The sequence below is a fragment of the Apostichopus japonicus genome, chromosome 6, assembly GCF_037975245.1.
Source record: "Apostichopus japonicus isolate 1M-3 chromosome 6, ASM3797524v1, whole genome shotgun sequence".
In the NCBI taxonomy this organism is placed as follows: domain Eukaryota; kingdom Metazoa; phylum Echinodermata; class Holothuroidea; order Aspidochirotida; family Stichopodidae; genus Apostichopus; species Apostichopus japonicus.
In genome coordinates, this window is record NC_092566.1 from 17,994,643 (window position 1) to 18,019,074 (window position 24,432).

The 24,432-nt window shown below is 35.5% G+C and overlaps 2 protein-coding genes across 4 annotated transcripts in view; one reads left to right on the top strand and one right to left on the bottom strand.

Moving 5' to 3' along the window:
• Positions 1–13: 13 nt before the first annotated feature.
• On the top strand, positions 14–2,569 carry LOC139969195 (UPF0728 protein-like). The gene is made up of 3 exons (XM_071974077.1): positions 14–405; positions 1,227–1,346; positions 2,080–2,569. The coding sequence occupies exons 1-3, from the start codon at positions 312–314 to the stop codon at positions 2,142–2,144; spliced, it is 279 nt and encodes a 92-aa protein (XP_071830178.1). The 5' UTR covers positions 14–311; the 3' UTR covers positions 2,145–2,569.
• A 367-nt stretch (positions 2,570–2,936) lies between these two features.
• The window catches only part of LOC139969192 (cadherin-87A-like), a 47,278-nt gene continuing 25,782 nt past the window's right edge, over positions 2,937–24,432 (bottom strand). For 2 of the 3 annotated variants that reach the window (XM_071974067.1, XM_071974065.1), the window contains 18 exons: positions 22,973–23,074; positions 21,976–22,159; positions 20,390–20,619; positions 18,729–18,917; positions 17,888–17,998; positions 16,977–17,109; positions 15,540–15,794; positions 14,187–14,309; positions 13,375–13,547; positions 12,423–12,511; positions 11,628–11,732; positions 11,189–11,263; positions 8,952–9,018; positions 8,199–8,323; positions 7,813–7,896; positions 7,202–7,249; positions 6,091–6,126; positions 2,937–5,627 (listed from right to left, as the gene is read on the bottom strand). In XM_071974067.1, coding sequence (XP_071830168.1) covers positions 5,456–5,627; positions 6,091–6,126; positions 7,202–7,249; positions 7,813–7,896; positions 8,199–8,323; positions 8,952–9,018; positions 11,189–11,263; positions 11,628–11,732; positions 12,423–12,511; positions 13,375–13,547; positions 14,187–14,309; positions 15,540–15,794; positions 16,977–17,109; positions 17,888–17,998; positions 18,729–18,917; positions 20,390–20,619; positions 21,976–22,159; positions 22,973–23,074 — 2,301 coding nt within the window. In that variant the 3' untranslated portion in view covers positions 2,937–5,455. The remainder of the gene's footprint in view (positions 5,628–6,090; positions 6,127–7,201; positions 7,250–7,812; positions 7,897–8,198; positions 8,324–8,951; positions 9,019–11,188; positions 11,264–11,627; positions 11,733–12,422; positions 12,512–13,374; positions 13,548–14,186; positions 14,310–15,539; positions 15,795–16,976; positions 17,110–17,887; positions 17,999–18,728; positions 18,918–20,389; positions 20,620–21,975; positions 22,160–22,972; positions 23,075–24,432) is intronic. The other variant, XM_071974066.1, reaches the window with a different exon arrangement.

Consider the following 24,432-nt stretch of genomic DNA (forward strand, 5'->3'; position numbering starts at 1 on the left):
CTCGAGCAAACACTTCGAGTGTGAAATTTGGTAACCAGGCAACACACACAATTTTGGACGTACCCTAACTTGGCAAGGAACAGACTTCACTACCAGACCCACTTGCGTCAAAAAATTAAGGTCGAACCTATTCTTGTGATAATTAACAAAACACGTTATCGTTTGAAGCAACGTCAAGTGTATTTTTTTTGCATCCAATTTACAGAACACCAAAACGTCACTTGGCTACGGTACTATATTCCTAACCTTACGTGTGGAAGGTACACCGTAAATTGTAACGTTAGCTTAACTGTCGTAGTTTGTAACGCAGTATGCCTGAAAGCGCGAAGGTCACAATCCGTTTTGGACCATACCGCAGTTGTGGAACAGTAGAACACAGGACACATAGACTAGAAGGTTTGCAAGGTAGGAACCGAGATATATTGTAACGTATAGTAAGTAATATCGGCCACATGCGTCAAGTATGCTGGCCTGCTACAGTATAGGCTTACCTGAGGCTGTTATAGCTTAGGCTTCGTAATTGACGCACCCCTATATATTCCTAGATATCACCGGGGTAACCCATACTGCAGGCAATCATACCATTTTGTACCTTAGCAGAGATACTGTACGTATTTCACGAATATGAAACTTTGTCAGGTATGTGCCGATGAAAGTTTGGTTAATTTTAAAAGCCTTAATACACACTCCCCAATGTTGCAAGTATCTTTCCCTTCAGTGGAAACTTTACTCTCAAAAATAACAAAAATTACCTCAAGCTTAGCTACTGTTATAACGATCCGTCTGCTACATCTAGGTATGCATACTTCATACATTATTTTTTTGTAAATTGTTACATTATAGCTTCACTGTAAGATTATGGACAAATGTGTCAATTACGGGGTATGAACGGATTTGACAAGGCAGACGTCTTCGGGTTTGGTTCTTCTCAACAGTACGTTTTGTGGGAACATAAGAAAAAATATTTTGGGGTCATTTTATTTCTATGGTACAGTACTACACATCTGAAAACCTGCATACAAGTGAGTACTTTGGGGTTTTCCTTAAATAGATGATATCGTTTATCAAATCCTTAAGTGCTTCAATTACGAACCCACCATGCAATACTGTAAATACTGTTTAACATTAGTTTAAAGTTACTTATCCTGAATTAAGTGGGACATTTAATGACAAAGGAATTTGTTTGGGATATACTCTTCAAGCATGCCATATTTTAATGTTTACAGTGCTTTTAAAGGAAAATGGACACACTGTGGATCTAGAGCCATCTGATGACTGGCATGATGTAGTAGTTGTTGTCAACGGAGAGACTGTCTACAAATGTGACATAAGAAAACTTGAATTTGGTAAGTGTACATCCTAGTACTTGCATACTTGTTCAATACCTTGTCAGGCCTAGCTCCAGGAAGGAAACAAATGATTTGCAATTGTGGGCCAAGTTGGTGTGGAATGAAAATCAGGCTGTCGGCCACGCCATTTGTAACTGATAGTAAACACAAAATTTTCACTCAATGTGATCAGGATATCCCTAAATGATATGAATTATGAATAATACTTTTGCACTTTGAATTAAACTTTAAAATACAAACGAGACAGAAATGAACCACGTCCATGTTGCAAGGTTCATCAGTTTTGCATAAAACACATTGTTGCCTGTAAGTTCAAACACTTTACAGTCATGTGCCTTTCACATCAAGTCTTAGCATAATATATGTTAAGATTGAAAGTTCTGTAAAATTTGGAACTTACATCTTGAGAAGTAAATTGTAATATAGGGCCTACACTTGGATATAAACTGAGGTTTTATGCCAAACTCTAAACAGTGAACTTCTATGTGGAAGGAAATTACAGAATGATAGAGGGAAAATGTGACAGGTTTACAAATTAGAACTTTAGCAGACTGAATTCAAAGATGCTGTTGGTTATCATCTCTTTGAAACTGTAAGTTTCCAAGAACTGAATCATAGGAATTCATTCCTTCAGAGACAACAGAGCTACTAGTGGAAACAAAATGCTATTGACTGATGTTTACTAGCCATAAATTGTTATTTTATTTGCTTATTTTGTTTTCTCATGTAGGAGGTGATGGACAATTAGACCAACTCTGTCATGAAGCTTTGGAAGCAGTCAACAAAGCCTTCTGATGATCAATGACCAATAAACACAACATCCTTAGCTTTGAACTTGTGCAGGGCGCAATGTTCCTTAGCCGTGAAATATGCAGGACACAACATTCGTAACTTTTAATATGTGCAAGAAGATTCACCTTCATGTGTCACATTAAAGAGAACTTAATGGAATGATTGCAAAATATTGGAATATAACTTAAATTAAACACGTGTCAATCTAATAAGATAGAGCACTTTAAAATGTGAGTTTTTATATTGTTTCAAAACAATTCAAATTTTCACATTTGCCAATTACACCCACTTATGTTTCAAGTTCAATTTAACAGAAAGTCCTCATGAGGATAAAGTGGTAAATTCACTTTTGTAGATATTTTTCATTCCTAAAAGTTCCAGATCTATCTTGAACCAACATTACTGTAAATAAACCCTATTTCTTGTGACTTCACTTGGTTTGCCTTTAATCTGGGATTCATTGCAGCTCAGTCTGACCATGCCAGCCTGACTGCACAAAAAAGTTGAAGTTTGTAAAGTTAAGACAAATATTAAAATTATTACACTTTCGTCAACTATAGTCATCCATAGGAACTATCATACTGTATCTTGATGTTTCTTGAATCGTGGCCACGTAATTAAAATAGTTCTTTACGTTCACAGGGTCTTCTCAACTCCTTTCATTCATTTGACAACAATCTAATTATTTAGTGTCACAATCTTGGCAATTAGCCTACTGTGTGTAAAAGAGAAAAGAAATAGAAAAACCTTCATACCAAAATTTGCTTCAACGAAAGAATTTTAAGAAAATATAAGTTTTGTACTTTTAAATGGTTCATCATATTTATTTATTTCAATTGTAATACAGTTCGGGCATTTGGTAAATTGAAAGTCAATGGCAAGTTTAAACAGCAAATAAACATGGCTTTATTAACCTAGTTATATTTATAACATGACTGCACTCCATAAATCCTAGGTATTCCGAACATTTTCACTCATCAATATCTATTGCGTGTTACAAAAATTGCACCAAAACATCTAAAACTTTTTCTTAATAATTATTTCACCTTGTAAAGTAGCATGAACAGAAGAAATTAGGTGAGGGAATCAAGCATTTTAAATTTCAACATAGTTTTAAAGAGTCATAGCATGGTATGTATAGAAAAGCAGCAAGCAATATAAAGTATATGATGTTAGGTTCCAAAATTTTACAGCCAACCTTTACGTAATTTGACATCTAATGTATTTGAACATTATTTACAATTAAAATTAAGTTCTGAGACTTATACAGTTTGGGAAGATTCTGAGAAACAATCAGTTTCAGTATATCTTGTATTTTTATGTTTTTAACAAAGGATAAATGTCAAACGGCCTTCCCTTCTTTTTTTGGTCTGTTCTGCTAATCTGACATTTGTTACATTTATTTAGCAGTCAGCAAGAAACTACAGTATGAGAGGCCATGATTTTTTTGATTGTGTAATAAAATTTGTTCGCAACATACAGCATAGCACAAAATACTGCCTTTAGGTTTCAAGCCGAATGGAAAAGTTTCTTTAGTAACTCAAAAATGTAGTCTCTGAGATATTAACTAAAGTACTACTAAGGCAAGGGAAGCAATGCAGTGCGATGCACTTAGTGGTTCTTACAGTAGCTAACTACATCAAATACCATTTTCCTCATATATTGCTCAGATTGATACAATTAATCTACATGATTTTCCTATCATAGCTGATAACTGACTTGTGAAGTTTTAGAATTTTCTTTAGTTATGCAAAGTAACAGTAAACATTAATAAAATGCAAGCAAACACTATCAAGAAAACCAATGAAGTGTTGATTATTCAACCAAACTATTTCACAATAAGCATTGTTTAACAACAATGGGTAATCTTCACCACATACTTTTTGTATAATAGGTCATTTGCGCTGTTTACACATGAAGGACCTCAAACTTTGTGATGTTTGCAAAAATATTGCATTTATATTCAAAATAATGATTTAAATGATATTAATAATAAAAATATAGTATTAGAATCTTACTTCATATGTTCATGAAATTAAATCAGCCTTGTTTTAACTTTATATGTACATTTTTGACAAGGACCACCTTGCTCTTAGCTTATTTAATCCTTATGTTATGATCCGCTTCCAAAATTTAGAATTTTACAGCAAAACATTAATTTAAATCACATGGAGCTTGTGTACTCTTGAGTAACATACAAAATGTGCAAAAAATGTAGAGGTCTTTGATAAACCAATGTGACAGTAATAAATTGCTTTAAAACTATTGTTGCACTGTCTTTTAACATGTTACCTCTTTAAGAAAAGGGAAGAAAAAGGACTGACACATATCTATTCCTAAACGCTCTTAGGTATTGCAAAATGCCTGCAAATGCACACATCATTCAAACTGTTCTGTGGTTTACTGTTGAAGCCATTCTTTCTTTGCCATATCCTAGCATGCATTCAGTCGATTGACTTCATCCTGACTGTAAATAATAGTTAATAACTCATGTTGTCAACCACCATCTACTTTCAAGCTGCTCAGACCTAATATTCTTCCCCTTCTACTCCTCTAAAATTCAAAAGTGATTGTACAAAACTAAGGATGGTCTATTTGAATGTCCAATGACACGCCTTGTAAGATCAACAGAATTTTAAATTAATTGTGCACCTGTTTGCTTTGTACACAAGTTAGCAACAATTAGACTTGGGAAATTTACCAAATAAGGGATCATTCAATGCAAAAACCTCCAAGAATGGGGTTTCTAAATATTACAGAATATAACTAACTAAGGCAAGTTTGCATTCCATTTTTACCTTTTTTCACTAAACTATTTACAGGATTTCAAAAATTTAGGACTTGATCATTTCAAATTGAAGTTCTGAATCCATGTCACAGTGTTGTTTGCACAGTAAATAACTATAGTATATATGAAGGGGGGGGGGGTTTGCTGTTTCACTGGTTCTAAATAACAAAGAGCTTTACTTTGTCATGTTTATGTTGACTTGTCTCCATCCATTGAATTCTAAAGTCAGTATATCTCCCTGTGCAGGTTTGCTACAATATTACCATGCAATATTAATACCTGTAAACTAGTCTTTCAATGATTTCACACCTCTCATGAGCAATAACATAAAACCCCTATGCAAAGAGTGGAACAGCCATACCAGAGCTTTGAACAGATTGCACCTTATCCACACCAAAAGTTTATCAAAGTGTGAATGGATTGTACATGCAAGGAGCTAACTTTGCTTCAATGGTGAAGTAGGTGCATTTTGCAGTGTTGAAGGAATCGATATGTGTCTGTGAAGAAAGAGTGAATCAGAAGGTGATCAAACGTCTGTAATCTCCGGCTCAAAACCAATGTTTTGTTGAGTCAATAGGTCATCTAGCATCTTTGAATTCCTCGCTACTTCGGGCGGCTCCTCATATTCGTCTTCATCATCTATATCCATCACGTTCTCTTGGCTCGATGCCTCAGAAGCACGGTCTACATCTCCATCTCTGAAGACAAACAAACCAATGAACACATAAATGCACCTGTTGGGAAAACCCGATGCTGTTGCAGTGTTCGGAACTGGCAATCATGTTGAATGGCTAGCATTTACAAGCCTTGTGAAGATTCTAGCTAGACCCAGGTATTTTTTAGGAAACAAACTTCTAAAGTTTTCTAAAGGATTGTTCTGACCAATAATAATAAAAATTATAAAACTAATAATACTTTTTCTGTCAATATCAAGGTTCTCAACACATTCTATAATGAATTTTCTTTTGGTCTTGATTGGTTTTTATAATTGTTTGAATTAAAATTGAAATAAAATTTGAAAAGAAACTTAATGTGTAACTGAATTGTATTAAAACTGAAAATTAAGGATTGGGAGCCAAGGTAAATGGTTAAAGGCTGTGTTGGAAGCAGATAATCAAGAAAAACTTTGATTGAAACTATAAGTAGAACATATATACTCACTCTGGTTGGTAAGATGGGTTTTCATATGAAGTTTTGCTGTTATGAAATAATATAACAATGATTAACTGAACAAATGCCTATTATTTTAGATCACAGTTCTTGCAGTACCAGTATATCTACAACTACTGATTTCCTTTTCATACAGAAGAAAATAACAATAATTACTGCAAATCAGCATTAATTGTGAATTTCAAAACCAATTCTTCATTGACTGTTTTCCATTTGATTTGAATTGAGGCATTTTAGTGTACAGTCTGTAGATCATTTTCAATGTTGACGTGGGGTAACTTACCTTCAGAGCAATCACTCTACTAATAGAAAATTATTTGTTTGGCTTTTTTCAAAGGTTACATAAGTTTCAACATTTTGCAGACCAACTCGTTAATCCAGCCACTTTTTTAAATCATGTTGAGCTATAAACTCATATGTTACGTATGTGGAGTATCATTAATATTCCAACAATGCCTTAAACTACACATTAATTATATCATGGCTGTTCAGTTTAATTACAGATGTTTTTGGATGCAGTACAACCATGGCCAAGCAACATCAACAGAGACTGATGCTTAATTCAAAGCTTTCATTCTAACATAAAGCATCATGGGTAAATTCAAATTCTAATAAATATGACCTAACAACACCTAAAAATCACAATTATTGCCATATCATGGATGTTCGGTTTAACCACATGTTTTTGGATGAAGTACACCGATGGCCAGGCAACAATAAATCGATGCTTTATAAGAAGTTTTCATTTCTGATACTTAGCCCATAGCGATGTGGATTAATTCAAATTCTATAATATATGACCTAGCTTGCTAACAACACCTAAACATGACAATTATTGTTACATCTTGTCTGTACAGTTAATGTCATATGTTTGTGTATGAATAGTAGGCTACATGATGGGCTACACTAAATTATAGTGATGCCTTATAACACTTTCCATTTTGTAATGCAACATAACCTAATGTATAGATTCAGATATGTGGCCCTCCATTACAACGACGATGGCCAGCTGGAATATTATAAACAGTCAAATATAGCTAGCACTTGAAATGTAGAAAACCTTCAATTATTGCAAAGTTCAATTAACAAAAGTTTAACTCACCCTTGAGGGTAGATGGGGGGGTCTTCATAGTTTGGATCATCATCGCTACTGAATAAGTTTTAAACGGAATATTAGAAAACGACACGTTAAACACTGCCAGTTTCTAATCTCAACTGAATATGTGGATCAACAAGGCAAGACTCTTAACTTAAGTTATCATTTACCAATATTGGAATGGAGGTCTGACAATTCATCTTAAAGTCAGTTCTTACAATTTTATTGGCAAAAGTCATACACAGAACTATATAAGCTGCTAATAAACATAAGGCTGCAAACCTCCACAAAGTAAATGTCAAGTATGTAGTAGACCATTACACTTTGTGTGTTTATAATCTTAGACCTCACAAAGCAATGGGTTAACCTTATAAGATTTAGACCTGGAGCTGACAAGGACTTTTCATCTGCTATTTTTTTCATCTTAAAGGAGCACTCCAGCCACTTAAAGATATTTTAATGTTGAATATCTTGAAAGCCAGAGAGTACACTGAGGTATAGAAACATTACCAGCACTTCCAAGTTTCCAATTTGTTGCATCAAACCATACCTGACACTTATAAAACTTCTACCTGAAATATTCTTTAAAATGTAGCCAATAAACAAAGGACACATACCTTTCGTTGGTAAAAGCCGTATCATCTTTCTGTGTTTTATAATCGGCGACGTTGAGCCCATAAGCAGCAAGTATCTTTGTATTTCTGTCAAACGAAAACAAGACAACGAGAAACACTAATGAATACCACTCTATTACACCAAACATTGACTGGAAAATTCAAACAAGATCATTATACTTTAATTACTCCCAAATTATATAATTCCATTGTTGACAAAATAAGCATATAATCTTAAAGAAATTTCCACGGACTGCAATCAAAGTAAATATGAGAAATGCTCCCTATTTAAATATATATATATGTACGTATAGATTTAATGGTAAAAATTGCCTACATGTATCGATGACCAAATTTCCAAACAGTTTCAAATCTGAGCCACGACTTACTGATTCTGAAAGAATACAAATGCTATGATGGCTAAGATGAGGATGAAGAGAAATACTCCTGAGAGAATAATTAAAGCCAGCTGGAAGGAGGTCAGAGGAGGCTGAGATACTGAGGCCACGGCCAGCTACAGTGATATAAAAGATGAGAGAAATGCAGAAACAGAATAAATAGAGAAAATATACACAAGCAAACAGTGGAAGAGTTGTGTATATGATAGGCATAAACAATCGAACAGTTTAACAATAGCTCATTACAATGATTTAATTAATCATGACGTTTTTTAGTCATCAACTTTCCTTAAGTAAGGGTGTTCCTCTGTGTGTGAGTTACAGTATTGCTCCTCATCACCATTGAAAGCTATAAATATATCACACAATCATTCATGAGATGCCATATGACTCCATCTTCAGCAAATGCTATCAACACGCTTGCAACACATTCATTCATGGAGTGCTCTTTTAATAATATTTACAGTAAAATCACCTAATATATTCATTCAAAGGGTGATTGCACTGCCCGGGGCGATTTAACATGTACAGAAAGTTATTTTAACGAAAGAATTCTTCTGTCGTAACTTGGAAGTGAACTCCAATTTTGTCTGAGAGAGATCTGTGAGAGAGTGTACAGAAGAAGGAAACCCTTTCTTAACTAGTATTGTTAACAACTCAAGGTGCCATCTTACAACAACATAAGATTATAGAGATAAGAAAGTAAGCTACTGTCAGTAGTAGTTGGATAAATTGCAAACTTACAAGGATGCTCTCAACATCAAACTTATCCCTGACAGTATCTATATGGTCTGGTGAGTGATCCAGGATGCTGGTCAAGTCAAAGGAAAGAAAAGGGGAGAGAGTTACTAAAGGAATGTATTGATTTATAAAAACAGAGGCTGGCACAGGTAGCCAACAAATATCTTGTGGGGAACCATAGCACGGCCTTCAATTATTAATTTGAACTGTAAGTAGTAATGTACTCAGAAGATCATATAGTACTGCACAACTGAGTTGAGTACCAGTACAATCGCATGAGTAAAAGTACAACTGCATGAGTACCAGTACAATTGCATGAGTAAAAGTACAACTGCATGAGTACCAGTACAACTGCATGAGTACCAGAACAACTGCATGAGTACCAGAACAACTGCATGAGTACCAGAACAACTGCATGAGTACCAGTACAACTGCATGAGTACCAGTACAACAGCATGAGTACCAGTACAACTGCATGAGTACCAGAACAACTGCATGAGTACCAGAACAACTGCATGAGTACCAGTACAACTGCATGAGTACCAGTACAACAGCATGTGTACCAGTACAACTGCATGAGTACCAATACAACAGCATGAATACCAGTACAACTGCATGAGTAAAAGTACAACTGCATGAGTACCAGTACAATTGCATGAGTAAAAGTACAACTGCATGAGTACCAGTACAACTGCATGAGTACCAGTACAACTGCATGAGTACCAGTACAACTGCATGAGTACCAGTACAACTGCATGAGTACCAATAAAACAGCCTGAGTACCAGTACAACTGCATGAGTACCAGTACAACAGCATGAGTACCAGTACAACTGCATGAGTACCAGTACAACTGCATGAGTACCAGTACAACAGCATGTGTACCAGTAAAACTGCATGAGTACCAGTACAACAGCATGAATACCAGTACAACTGCATGAGTACCAGTACAACAGCATGAATACCAGTACAACTGCATGAGTACCAGTACAACTGAATGAGTACCAGTACAACTGCATGAGTACCAGTACAACTGAATTGAGTACCAGTACAACACCATGAGTACCAGTAAAATGACATGAGTACCAGTACAACAGCATGAGTACCAGTACAACAGCATGAGTACCAGTACAACAGCATGAGTACCAGTACAACTGCATGAGTACCAGTACAACTGCATGTGTACCAGTACAACACCATGTGTACCAGTACAACTGCATGAGTACCAGTAAAATGACATGAGTACCAGTACAACTGCATGAGTACCAGTACAACTGCATGAGTACCAGTACAACAGCATGAGTACCAGTACAACTGCATGAGTACCAGTACAACTGCATGAGTACCAGTACAACTGCATGAGTACCAGTACAACTGCATGTGTACCAGTACAACACCATGTGTACCAGTACAACTGCATGAGTACCAGTACAACTGCATGAGTACCAGTACAACTGCATGAGTACCAGTACAACTGCATGAATACCAGTAAAATGACATGAGTACCAGTACAACAGCATGAGTACCAGTACAACTGCATGAGTACCAGTACAACTGCATGAGTACCAGTACAACTGCATGAGTACCAGTACAACTGCATGAGTACCAGTACAACTGCATGAATACCAGTAAAATGACATGAGTACCAGTACAACAGCATGAGTACCAGTACAACTGCATGAGTACCAGTACAACTGCATGAGTACCAGTACAACTGCATGAGTACCAGTACAACTGCATGTGTACCAGTACAACACCATGTGTACCAGTACAACTGCATGAGTACCAGTACAACTGCATGAGTACCAGTACAACTGCATGAGTACCAGTACAACTGCATGAATACCAGTAAAATGACATGAGTACCAGTACAACAGCATGAGTACCAGTACAACTGCATGAGTACCAGTACAACAGCATGAGTACCAGTACAACTGCATGAGTACCAGTACAACTGCATGAGTACCAGTACAACTGCATGAGTACCAGTACAACTGCATGAGTACCATTAATACCGGATATCGAGTGCAACTACAAATGCATATCATTTAGCATACACAGGTCTAATACTATTAACTTTAGAAATGTCAACGTATGCTAGGCCTACAGCTAACGTTAGTAGAACATGTAACTGGTGACATCCTCATATTGTGTTCTCAAATGTGAACAAGCTTTCAGAAGTCTGCTATTAATGGAGTTGCTTCTACATGTCAAAATAGAAAAGCAATATGACTCTGCTTACTAAAGTACTTCCTTTGATGGGACTACAACATTAACATTGTCTGTAAGATTCACCACATGAAAAAGAGCTTCAGTTCTGTAAAGCAAGAAAAATCAAGAAAGATAGGTATAAAATACCTAAAAGAACAAATGTTTGATAATTAATAAATGTACTGTGATGATTTTTTTTGAAATATCTGCTACAATAGTAATATTGAGGATTTATCTTCACCCTGGTTAATGATAACCTGTCAAACATAGAGCCAATCCCTCCACATGGCAGCAGCAATTTATCTCCCCCACCCCCCAAAGACAAAACCCCTATTAAGTTCTACTCCCAAACAATGATATATACACACACAACACTCTGGGGAAGCACCTGACATATTGGGTAGAATCTTGGATAAAACAAAGAATAATATTTGAAGGAAGGAAGGAGTTGGACACCACAAGCTACTTACTGGTTAACGTTGACATCTCCAGTCTCAAAAGTGTAAGTCGATATTCTGTCAAAATCCACGCTGTATACCCCTCCCTCGGCCTCCGTAAAGATGTTTTCAAATTCACTGTCGGACAAAACAATCGAGACGTCCAATATTTGTATCCAACAGAGACAACCAGAATGGCTAATCTCAAACTAAGAGTGAGTACTGGTATCATGCTAACTTGGTTTCTCCGATACCTTATTTATGAAGTATCAGTGACTGTGATTAGACGAACATTCCTAGCTTTGAGAGTTCAAGGACATCTAGTGTGTCATACATTCAAATTTTAATCCCCTTAAATTGGCAGAAGTTTCCAAATTAAAAGCCTGCTTTTCTTGGAGTTTTTACTTGGAACTCCAATTCTCTAATTGTTTTATAGTAATAACATGCTTTTGACTTTAAAATCAAATGAGAACAATGTCATTTTAATTGTACTGCTGGTTAACGTATGTGTTCAGAAACTTGTTTCAATGAATTTATACAGATATTATTAACCAATACTGAATGCTGTTAGCAATTTTGCACATTCTATGGGCAAATCACTCCAGCCCTATTTATCAAAGTAATTAATTAATTAATTAAAATAACCATCATATTAGCAATAAATTGATGAAATAAAAAATTGGTAAATATGTAGAATAAATTTCATATCACTAACAATACATCACTTTGATGACCATTCATTATTATATCAATACAAGAAATCAAGTTATTGATAAAACACAGTACTATTAATAACCTGATAGAAGCATAAAGATTTATAACTTTTACCTTCCTAGCTTTGGAGAATGTTCACGTGTCATTTCTGCATCAACTAGAGTGTGGACATTTAGCTGCTGGTTCTCTGCAATTACATAAATCTGAGAAGGAAATCACAAAAAAGTTTTCACCTTGTGCAAAGTATTCAAATTCTGCCATTTTAGAGTTCTAACTTCTCTTCTTATTTTTCTTTTACAAAGAGAACTTTGTGTTTACAAGTAGTTGGTTGCATTGTTAACCCTTAAGTGTCAAATAGTGCAGGACACATAATATCACACACGTGCAGCTTGTTTATGCAATTTAAAATTGAGAACAACTTTATTGTCTGACTTAATTTTGATGTTCCTTAATGCAATTTAGCGACCTAAAATTAAAAAAATAAAACAAACATTGAGTTATCTCGACAGACATCCTAACGTTTACTCCCTATTAATGGTTCAATATGATACCTTTCTATAATATTGTCAGTAGTAATATGAAGTAAAAAAATAATATTTAGCACAATAGTTTCTTTAGGGGGTGGGGAGGGGGTGGTGGGGCGTAATAATTATATCATTAGATATACACTAGTTTACAGATTTCACAGGTATCATTCTTAATGATAGCAATAACAAAAAAAAAACTTTCCTAGTTCCACTAAGCTGTAATTTTGGAAACAGTATTTCAAGGAAATATATTCACAAGAAATATTTTCATGGGAATATATTTCCAAGAAATATTTTCTTGGAAAAGCTCTATTTATCCCAGGATACATTTGCATTCCCCTAGAAACATCTTTCTCCAAAACATTTATCCTGGCTGGAAAAAAAAGAAGCTCATTTGTGCCCAAATGTATTCCTGGCAAAGTCATGTCAAAATAATGTTATGCTTGTGGGGAAGAAACAAGTTATAATTTTAATCTATTAAGGAAACTGAGAGACAATGAGTATAAGAATGAAATGAATTTGAATATATGTTAACGTACCAGGAGTTCTGTTTGGTCGTTGTACTCAGGGTCATTTGTAGTCGGGTCAGTCACTGAGATGGTCAGATCGAAATAAATACCATTTTCAAGTCCCAGGAATACGGTATTAGTGAATATTTCACCTGTTTCCTCCATTATGGTAAATGCATCACTGTTGGCTACGACTTTTTTTGCTACAAGATGAATAAAAAAGAATTAAAAATCAGTGGTACCTCACAAGTAGGTATTCCTGTGTTCAAGATATGTGGTTTTAAAGTATGCTAAGTCTCTGGAATGTTCCTTTAAAGCTAAATTGGTGATGATGAGCTAGCTCCTCAGCACAGGCCTAATTGGTAATGTTATAATCTATTGTTTATAAGTTATAATAACTCATGCTTCCACAACAAGTTCTTATACCATCATATATAAACAACAGAGCACCCTTGGAAGACATTCACATATATAAATGCAATATGCTATAATGGTTATGTTGAAATACAACCTCGCAACATACCCAGGAAACAAAGCTATGAATATTCATAATGGAATCACCCAATCACACAACATCTTTACCAGTAAGTAGCCATTGTATTATGTTTTCATGTTTGTGCAAGATATACGCCACAGAAAAGCATTTGTCTGCCCATGGAAATTATGCATATTCCTATCTTATATAGGCCTACCATTTAAATGAATTAATTGGCTAACTGTGATTAATGGATGGAAAGATCATAACACTTAAAGTACTTAGTAGATTGAGACGGGTATGTTTCTCTATTCTGTGCACCCTTGTGAATATTCATGATGGTAGAAGAAAGCTAATTGGTTATTACATAGGTCGAGTTGCTTCTGTTCCTCTATTCTGTGCCTCTTTATAGTGTTGCCTGGATCCTTGTCCTTATCATCTGCTTCAACCTGAGTTACAAAAACTTCAATTCCGGTCGTATAAACCACCGCTACAAACAAACACACAGAATGAGAGAGAGAGACAGAATGCAAAATTAAGAGCATCATTTGTTTGGACTCCTACTCAGTGGCGGAGCGTCCATACAGTCAAGGGGGGGGGGGGCTGACGCCCCCCCTGACGGACTCAAATGGACTGCTGGCGCCCTTTTCAGCTTTTAACCACTTTTTACTTATTCCCGATTATTGACTTTTTTATTGCGCTCTCATCTACCTATTGACATTTGTCACATTTTTTTGCGATGACACCTATTTATTCTTCGTTTATCTGCAAATTAGCAAGGCCTGGAAAGGGTCATTTCCGGCAATCTAGGGAATATCTTAACTCAAAAAATTTCTGTACGCTCTGCGCCAACCTGTGGTGGCGATCCGCTTAGATAGTGTCGAAAGCGCCCCTACAGACCATTCTCGACCCCCTGACCAATACCCCTAGCTCCGCCACTGCTCCTACTAGCTCCTAAAAAAGAATGTTTCTATGAACATAAATCCTCCTCCATGGACTAGGTTTAATTCTGTGAGGAGGAAAGTGCATTGGCTCATTACCTAAAGTAGATTGGCTTAGTACCCAACCGTCAGAGAGATTTGGATGTTTTACTTATCTTCATTTGATCATACATGTGTATATTCAATAGAGATCATAACAATCAACATGTATGATACAGAGATATATCAAGAGAATGAGAATCCTTTTCTTTTTCATTGATCAAACACATTGTCTTACACAGTTGGAAGTCTGACCCCGTGACCTCGAAGAAAGATCAATGATCGTGCATATCACTAATTTTGAATATCCCCGCATTTGTAGGTAAAGTCGGTCTACGATTCACTCACAGAATTTTCAGACATTGAAGGTTGACAACTAATTACCAAAACCTCACAGGATAGAATAAAATTAATGCCAATGTATAGTAGGGCGTAGAGTATTGCAAATCTGTTACTCTAAGAGATATAACTTTGTTTATATCAAAATCTGTTTTCATATCCAGACGTCATGATCCAAGTTTTACTGTTCTTTCATTTTGCATATTGTGTGTATATTGACGTTACAATTTCTAAATTATCATAGATCAAAAAAGTAACCAAAAGAAATAGCTACTGTACATAGGTGTAGAATACGAAGGATACAAAGGAATACGAAGGATAAACAATTGACCATTCATTTAATTTACATCAGAAAATTTTCTTTAGGCCTACTAGGCTGTAACAATTTCATACATACTAACCTGCAGTGTATAAGTCTTTAGCAAACCTCGGAGGGTTGTCGTTCTTATCCACAATCGTAATAATGACTGCTACAAGAGACGGGTTGGTCTGGGGGTCTAACGTCGCTCTTTTTCTCCTCCCAGCGTAGTTTGCATCCTCTGTCGCTTTGATGATAAGCTCATAAACATTTGTAGCTAAGTCGCTGTCTAATTTTTCTGAAGTGTAAATTTCACCGGACGTTTTGTTCATTTCAAACAGGTCGTCTTCGTTGCCCGCTGAGAACAAAGAATGAAAGCAAATATGACCGTTGAGTAAAGAAGGAAGGAAATCAACCTGAGGTCAAGGTTTCTTTGGAGTAAAAGTAAGCAAATCAAATATCTATGCCTTAAAAGCCTTATATATGAGCACTTAAACAAGTCTACAAGTCTCCCTGGTTAATAGATTAGTCTGGAATCATGGCTGAAAATATCGCAACAAGGTCGAACAACTGCAAAACTCACAAACGACAAGACTTTTTTTCGAGCTAATGATATTTGTACAGAGGTAATATAATGCTTAATTATGGCTAAGTATGGCTAAACATTGAGAAGTTTTATCTCCAGTTCATGCAGGATAATGAATCAATCTATTGTACGAGATCTCTCTCCGCTTCACCGACCAAAGTTTACTGTTTGATTCGGTCAAAGGTGGAGAAATTACTGGAAAAAGTTGGAATCATTTGTTGCATTATACTCTTGGCCAAGACTGAAGGTATATCATGGTATATAACCAATCCTCTAATAAGCCTTATAAGACTCTTAAGTCTTGAGAAAATGTGAGAAATATTACACACACTTACAGAATTTTGTCGGCACAATTTAACTATAAACATTCATAATATTTCCTTTCACCCTTGAAAGTCATAACAAAGCTATAATTTCAGTAGATTTCTGTAAATTTTTTCCCGCTACTTGGTACTAAAGTCATCTAGCTAGCTGACACGTCAACTCTCATTCGATCCAATTAAAGTAACGAAAGCACGGAAACAAAGTTTCCTACCTGTTCTTACATTTGATTAATACTGCATATGAAAAGTGTCTTGGTGATGTAATGTCAAGAATTGAATAAGACAAATTCATTGAGAAGTTGCCTTTCTTTCTTGTGTTTTGTGAACAACTCTGGAAAGGTGTCTTAGTTCGTTCCAGTGCAACCTAATTTTCAAGTAAATGCAATCGTTGTGTTTGGTAAATAATTTTCAAATGCAAGAATCTGCCATGAAGCATAAAGCAATGTTAGTAGCTATGATAATTAAGATTCTTCAATGTGGAATAGCTGAAACTTCCAATTGGTTTGATACTTTCATCAAAACATAGAAATATTTGTCGTTATTTCAAACTCAAGAATACAAATAAAGAGACGAGTGTCAGGGGAATTCAATGAATCTGCATACGTGTCAAGGACAGTCAAAGTAAACTCACCGACAATATAGTAATAAATGATGTTGCCATCGTCCATATCTGTAGCTGATACAAATCCAATCCTTGTGGGGCCCTCAATTTCTTCAATTACTTCCATTTGGATGGGTTCAATAGTAACAGGTTCATCGCTTGACTTCAAAGAGAAATGTAACTCCGGTCAGTTATTAATGGATTGATAAACTGATGATTCAGTCGTTCTTTCGACAGATATCGACATAAGTTATACCTCTCGAGTAATGCAGGAATAATAAAAGTACTAAATAATGTACATAACAAAACATAAATTATGTGAAATAAATGAGAGTGTTTACTATTGTACCTGTAGACTTTATAGAGAGAATTATGTCAAAAATCATTAAATTCATCCTAATCCAATTTATTCTTTGTTCTATTAATTATTGCCCAACACCTGAAGTTTGGGGCAGATAATTTACTGTACTCATCATGGTAATTCATGCCTCATGACATCACAGCTTTTATCATCCCTGTGGCTACATTGATTTTATAAGGCATTTATTATATAACAAGCTCTTAAGTACTACATCATAGCTGCAGTCAAGCTGCTTGACATAATGATTTATGCCTCATGACATCACAGCTTTTATCATCCCTGTGGCTACATTGATTTTATAAGGCATTTATTATATAACAAGCTCTTAAGTACTACATCATAGCTGCAGTCAAGCTGCTTGACATAATGATTTATGCCTCATGACATCACAGCTTTTATCATCCCTGTGGCTACATTGATTTTATAAGGCATTTATTATATAAAAACCTCTCAATTATTATTACATCATAGCTGCAGTCAAGCTGCTTGAATTAATTATTTGTGCTCATAGATGTTATGTATTTGAAAAACCCATTGTGATGATATTTATTTTTATAAAACATTTGGATGTTAAACTCACAGGATCCCAGAAGACAGGGTCATGGTTATCACTATCAATGACTTTGATAGTAAAATCAACTGTGTCACTGTATTGTACCTCAGAGAGATAATTATAGGCCTCTAAGTAAAGCTGAGAAATAAAGAAAGGGAACAATTATTACTACCAAATATCATCATCCCACATATCTGTTATACAGAACTGACATCATCCCAAATAGATGTCATACATACAAAGTGACATCATACCACATAGCTGTCATACGTACATAGCTGACGTCGTCCAATATAGCTGTCATATGTACATGAACTGATATCATCCCAAATAGATGTCATACATACAAAGTGACATCATCCCACATAGCTGTCATACGTACATAGCTGACGTCGTCCAATATAGCTGTCATATGTACATGAACTGATATCATCCCAAATAGATGTCATACATACAAAGTGACATCATCCCACATAGATGTCATACGTACATAGCTGAAATCAACCCACAAAGATGTGATACTGTAGCTGGCATCATCCCACATAGATGTCATACGTACATAGCTGACATCATCCACATAGATGTCATACGTACATAGCTGACATCATCCCACATATCTCTTAAGCAGAACTGACATTATCCCACAGAGATGTTATACCTACATAGGTGACATCATCCCACAGAGATATCATATGTACATAGCTGACATCATCCCACATAGATGTCATACCTACGTAACTGAAATCATCCCACAAAGATGTCATACGTTCAAAGCTGACATCATCCCACATAGACGTCATATGTACATAAACTGATATTATCCAACAATAATAATATAATTGTTAGGCATATTGAAACTGGAACTTACATTAAACTCTGGGAATTCGGACCAGTCTGGTGGGTCGAATATGTAATAGACGTCTCCAGTTATATTATCAACATGAAATTTGTTCCAGTCTTCACCAATTTCGAGAAATCTGTATGCAATTTCTCCATCATCATCTGCATCAGAGTCAAATGCCTCAGCTGTGAAAATCTTCTCAGTTAGGTTATAGAACTGCAATAATCAAACAAACATTTTCACATACAATTACATATAATTATCTGAAAACACACAAGGTATGGTAAGAAGGTACGATAGGTAGGTGGGTGGGTTAGTAGACGGGCAGGTGGGTAGGCAGGTGGGTAGGCAGATTGGTGGAAAGGTAGATAGGTAGGTGGGTAGATAGATAGTCAGGTGGTAGGTAGGTAGATAGATAGGTAGGCCGGCAGGTGGGTAGGTAGATTGCTGGGAAGGTAGATAGGCAGGTGGGTGGGTAGGTAGATAGGTAGGCAGGTGGATGGGTGGGTGGGCAAGAACAACACCAGAAGCTAATCTGAAATGTAAAACCTATACATTTGAGTCTCACAAACAGACAATTTGTTCATAAATTATGAACACAATAGTGTTTAAATGGATGCAGAACTTTAGCTAGCCAAAGCTAAATATAACATTTTATATTAAAACAACAGTTAAGTTTATTGACCCTATTTTAGTGCACTCCTGCATATATTATAATCTAAATTCAGATCTTTTATTTTCTTAAAATAAATCAAATAGCAAGCCATTTACAAAATGTAAAGAATAATATAACGCCAACTTTCACAGGAATGAATTTCGAACTTTGCTAGTGGCTAAGTAGTTACCACAATACACTAAACAAAGCGTACATTAGTGACTCACAAATTTCATGTAATGGGTACAAGCTTCCCTTTGCAAAATACTTTGCGCTCACGTTTGAATATTTAGTGCAACGTGTGTGGTCTACGGTATCATTTCCATACTTCAACACAAAAAAACAAACAATATGTCCAAAAGATCTGGACTGATGTCTATTGGCAGCCGACACTTATAACAATGAAGAAATCGGGTACCAACAGAAAACGTTTTCATTCAGAAATATCACGCCAGGAATGAACAAACATAGTTGGTCTTTGACTGATTTAGTAGAGAGTAGATGTACGAGTCCTGTAATATGATTGGTTGTCACATAGGCAAATTAGGTAATAAGCTACTGTCATTGGTGGACAGCTAAGTGTGCAACCTTTTTCGGCAATGTGTTTCAGTATTTTTCTGTACAGCAAATTGCTAATAGCTCTGTTCCTCTGTCCATCCACAGGTAAGTTTAAGAATCACTGCCAACTCACCACTAAATCAACTATTTACTTTGTTTACACCCTTCTGTTGCATCTTGTCATTATCATTCCTTGATGCACCATCAAACATCAGCTTTGGACCTTTTTTTTTTTAATTTTTTTTTTATTGGAGTTGATAAATGAAATATTTTGCACAATAATTAATAATTCAGCTATTCTTATGAACAACCATGCCCACAGTTGTAAATTATAAAGACAAAGATCTCCTTTATAGATTGAGGGATGTCTAATTTTGAGCCAAATATAGCTCAAAGAGATTAAAATAATGTTACCAGCAAACAAGAAGTACCACCCTCTCAATTTATAAACACATGAATTTATAGAAGCATTTACCTCTGGGATGCTTATTCCGCTCTTATTTCCACTCTCGGGATAAGTGATGTAAGGTCGATCGTTAGAAGCATCATCGATGTATATTGTCATGTTTTCAATGGTGTAACCAAGTGGAGGTGGTACAACCCCACCATCTCTTGCTTCAATCCCTAACAAGTAGGAACCGTTTTGTTTCTCGAGTGACATCGTTGTATAGACTTCTCCCGAGGTGGCATTCAGACCAAAAAGTTCTGTCAACAAAATATTTTCGCAAAAGAAAGAAGAAGAAAACTTCATATATACAAAGAAATCTGTTTCAATGAGTTGAGTATATATCTATATAGGTCAATCCTTTCTTGCTGTTATTTCATGTACTCAAACACAAATCACTTAATATTTTCCCTGACACAAAAAAAACATTTCAAATTATTAACAATCCTGGAGAATCTCAATACTATTCTATGCAATATTAGTTTTATTTAGGATTTCGCATTTGAAACAAAGATTTGATCTGGCTATTACTGGCCTGCTGCACTTTATTAAAAAAAATTGTTTTATTTTAGTAAACATGAATCTCTTTTATTGATGGGATATAACCTACTGGAGGTCAATATTTTTGTTTATGATGTAAGCCAATTTAAACTGAATGTGATAGTTTCTAAATATTTTGGAGCACACCATATCGAGATATCTTGTCATATATTCTGGATGCCACTACACACAGCGAGTGCACTTTGGTTTTTCTTCTCCACACTTTCTCAGTTACATTATGAGACATTTTGTTATAATGTAAAGGGGGGTATAATACTTAGAAAGTTTAAGGAGTATGATGTAAATAATGGTAAACAACTAATGCACCAAATCCTCCATAACTCTAGGATACTTGTTTTTATATACGAAAGAGAAATCTATTGAATCTCAAACATAACAAATTTAAAAAAAATTAAAAGACACAACAAAGAAGAAAAAGATGAAAAGAGAATGCATAGAGATCCAGCCATTATATATGTAGAATTGCTTCATCTTGTAACTTAAAGATCTGCTGTATAGACCCCAACTATAGTACACTTTCATGGAAAAGTTTCTTGAGACACACCTGCCTTGGTCGTAAAATGACCTCTTGTACCAATTAGTCTGCAACGCATGCCACATATTTTTTGCTTGTATGAGGGGTTCTTTGTGTGAACGCTGTATGATTAACTACACTGTAGACATTAACATATTTCCACTGCGTCTTTCACAAAGAGCCTAGTGGCGTTAAAAAGCTATGTAGGCTAATTGTAAAACCTGAGGTCGATTCACAACCGTGGCAGGTCGATTACGTAATCACAAAAACTTTCCTAGCTATAGCGTGCTACAATTGGAGCCAATAAAGTAGATCTTTAATGTAAAAGAACTTGATGCAATAACATGCAGATATATAATAACAATAACAATATATATAGGCCCCTATTTATATAAAGTTTTACACAAAAGAGTATCTCAAAGCACTTGACATATGAATATAGTAAAATCTGAAAGGATAAACAAAAGATACATCTTTTACAGAGTAACAAAAAGAATAAAGTACTCAAAAGCAAAATCAGAAAATAAACGGTGAAAATTACCAGATTGACTGTACGAGAGTAGGTGGTACGTGACTTGCCCTGCTTCTCCTTGGTCAGGGTCTGTGGCTACCACCGTAACTATGGTTACGTCAGCATCAGTACTTTCGGAAACCGTCACTGGCTCAGGAAATGAAGAAGTGAATTCTGGGCTGTTGTCATTCTGATCAAGTATTGTAATGTTAACCTGCCATGTTGATTTGAGTTGAGAGAAAAATATGGTTACAGCATCTGCACACAACAGTTGACAGACACTGGATCATCAACCACCACCCCCAAAATATTAGATTACAACATATCTGTACAAAATATTTACTTAGAAACAAAATGTTTACAAATACATAACTCATATTTTAACAAAATACAGATAAACTGGGATTCAGCAAGACCTCTAAAACATTCAGGTGTACTCTCGAATACGCAAGTCGTGTTCCATTTTACATGACTCATTTGCATATATATGTACCACCTTCATATTTTATATTTTTTTGTCCCCTAATTAAATGAGGATTTAAGCATTTAACAGACAACTCATGCATTAAGAGACGGTACATTCAATGCCCCAATGATGCTGAATAAGTCTCTGTATAGGATGCATAGGAGGCTGCAGCTTTCTGCAGCCAGGCTGCATACGTAGGACACATGTATGCTCTCTTGTGCTGTACAGTTCCATACAGCAGGCATTCCTGCATGGTCAGTCAAGATGATCGCTTTTGCTTGATATTTATTCAACCTTGCCCTACGGCATTTTCCAGCTGTGTGCTCAAACCTCTTTTTAAAACTCATTGTTACACCGGAGTCCAAGTTAATCCACTAGCTTGCAGTGGTCAAACGGCTTGGATGCAATATTCCATGGGAAAAGCTGTTTGTCACACACTCATTAAAAAGCATACATGTGTATCAGGTCTACACTGAAGGATGTCAGAGATGGTGAATATTAATTGAATCAACATTTTCTACTTCTTAGATGCTTCATTTGCTTTCCCTATTTGAAACATACCAATGTATCGCCATGACGATCTCCTGTGTCTTGAGCAACCACAGTCAGAACCACCAGAGCGTAAGTTTCTCTGTCCGGTTGATTTGCAACAGTGATAACACCCTGAACAAAATATGGGTAACATGATATATAAACATTAAAATATGGGTAACATGATATATAAATATTAATTTTAAAACATAAATGGCTGTCTGGTTGATTTGCAACAGTGATTACACCCTGAACAAAATATGGGTAACAGGATATATAAACATTAATTATCAAACTTAAATGACTGTCTGGTTGATTTGCAACAGTGATAACACCCTGAACAAAATATGGGTAACAGGATATATAAACATTAATTATCAAACTTAAATGACTGTCTGGTTGATTTGCAACAGTGATAATACCCGGAACAAAATATGGGTAACAGGATATATAAACATTAATTATCAAACTTAAATGACTGTCCGGTTGATTTGCAACAGTGATAACACCCTGAAAAAAATATGGGCAACATGATGTATTAACATTAATTATCTAACTTAAATGAAGTCAAATAAATATCATAAACAAGAGGTTATTAATTGCAAAAGTATAAATAATATTATTTCAGATTATTATCATACTTTATAAGATCAACTATTGGGTTACCAATCTGGCCATCAAGGTAAACGTTTTTAAAAACAGACCAATTGTTACCATGCCATCATATGTAACAACTCCTACTACTTTGTAACAGCCAAGGAAGAGTATGGACATATCCTTTAAATTTAACTCAGAGGAAATGAAATGAAATGGAAAGCCAGGTTGGGAGAAAAACTGAACTATTTTTAACATGTTTAAAAGGTAAGATGGTTTGTGTCATCAACTTTACTTATAATATTCACCTTACAACCATATCTCAATTTTGCTACAAGACTTGAAGTTATTTAACGACATATTCCGCAACTGTGCTTGATCACAAATATCGCAATAACGTCCAATTTTACGTTAATCAAGTTACTTTTATGTCTGTATCTCATCCGTAGAGTTTTGTTCTCAAACAAATATTGTGATAAGCACAAAATGAAATTCACACCAAGTTTGATAAATCCTTCTGCAATAGGCAATGACATACATTAAGCCACTTTACATATATTGCTTCAGGTCAAAAACATCTCCCTAACAAAGTAAATGGAATTCTCACCACAGTGCATAATATGAAATTACTAATAGTGCTTTGTGGGTAAATCAGGATCGATGGGGGAAGAGGGTCAGGGGAAACACATCCTCGCCCCCCCTACCCCCGTGTCAACTTAGATGGCTGGGGAAATACCAGATGAACAATTATGCATTATGCTCATTTAATAATACAGAGCATAAATTATCCGATATCGCAAAGTGCTATGCAAAGTGGGATAAATTGCTACACAATTGCAAAAGATGTATCGCAGTTAATTTGTACCAAGTAAATGGACAGATAGTATAGCCTCTAG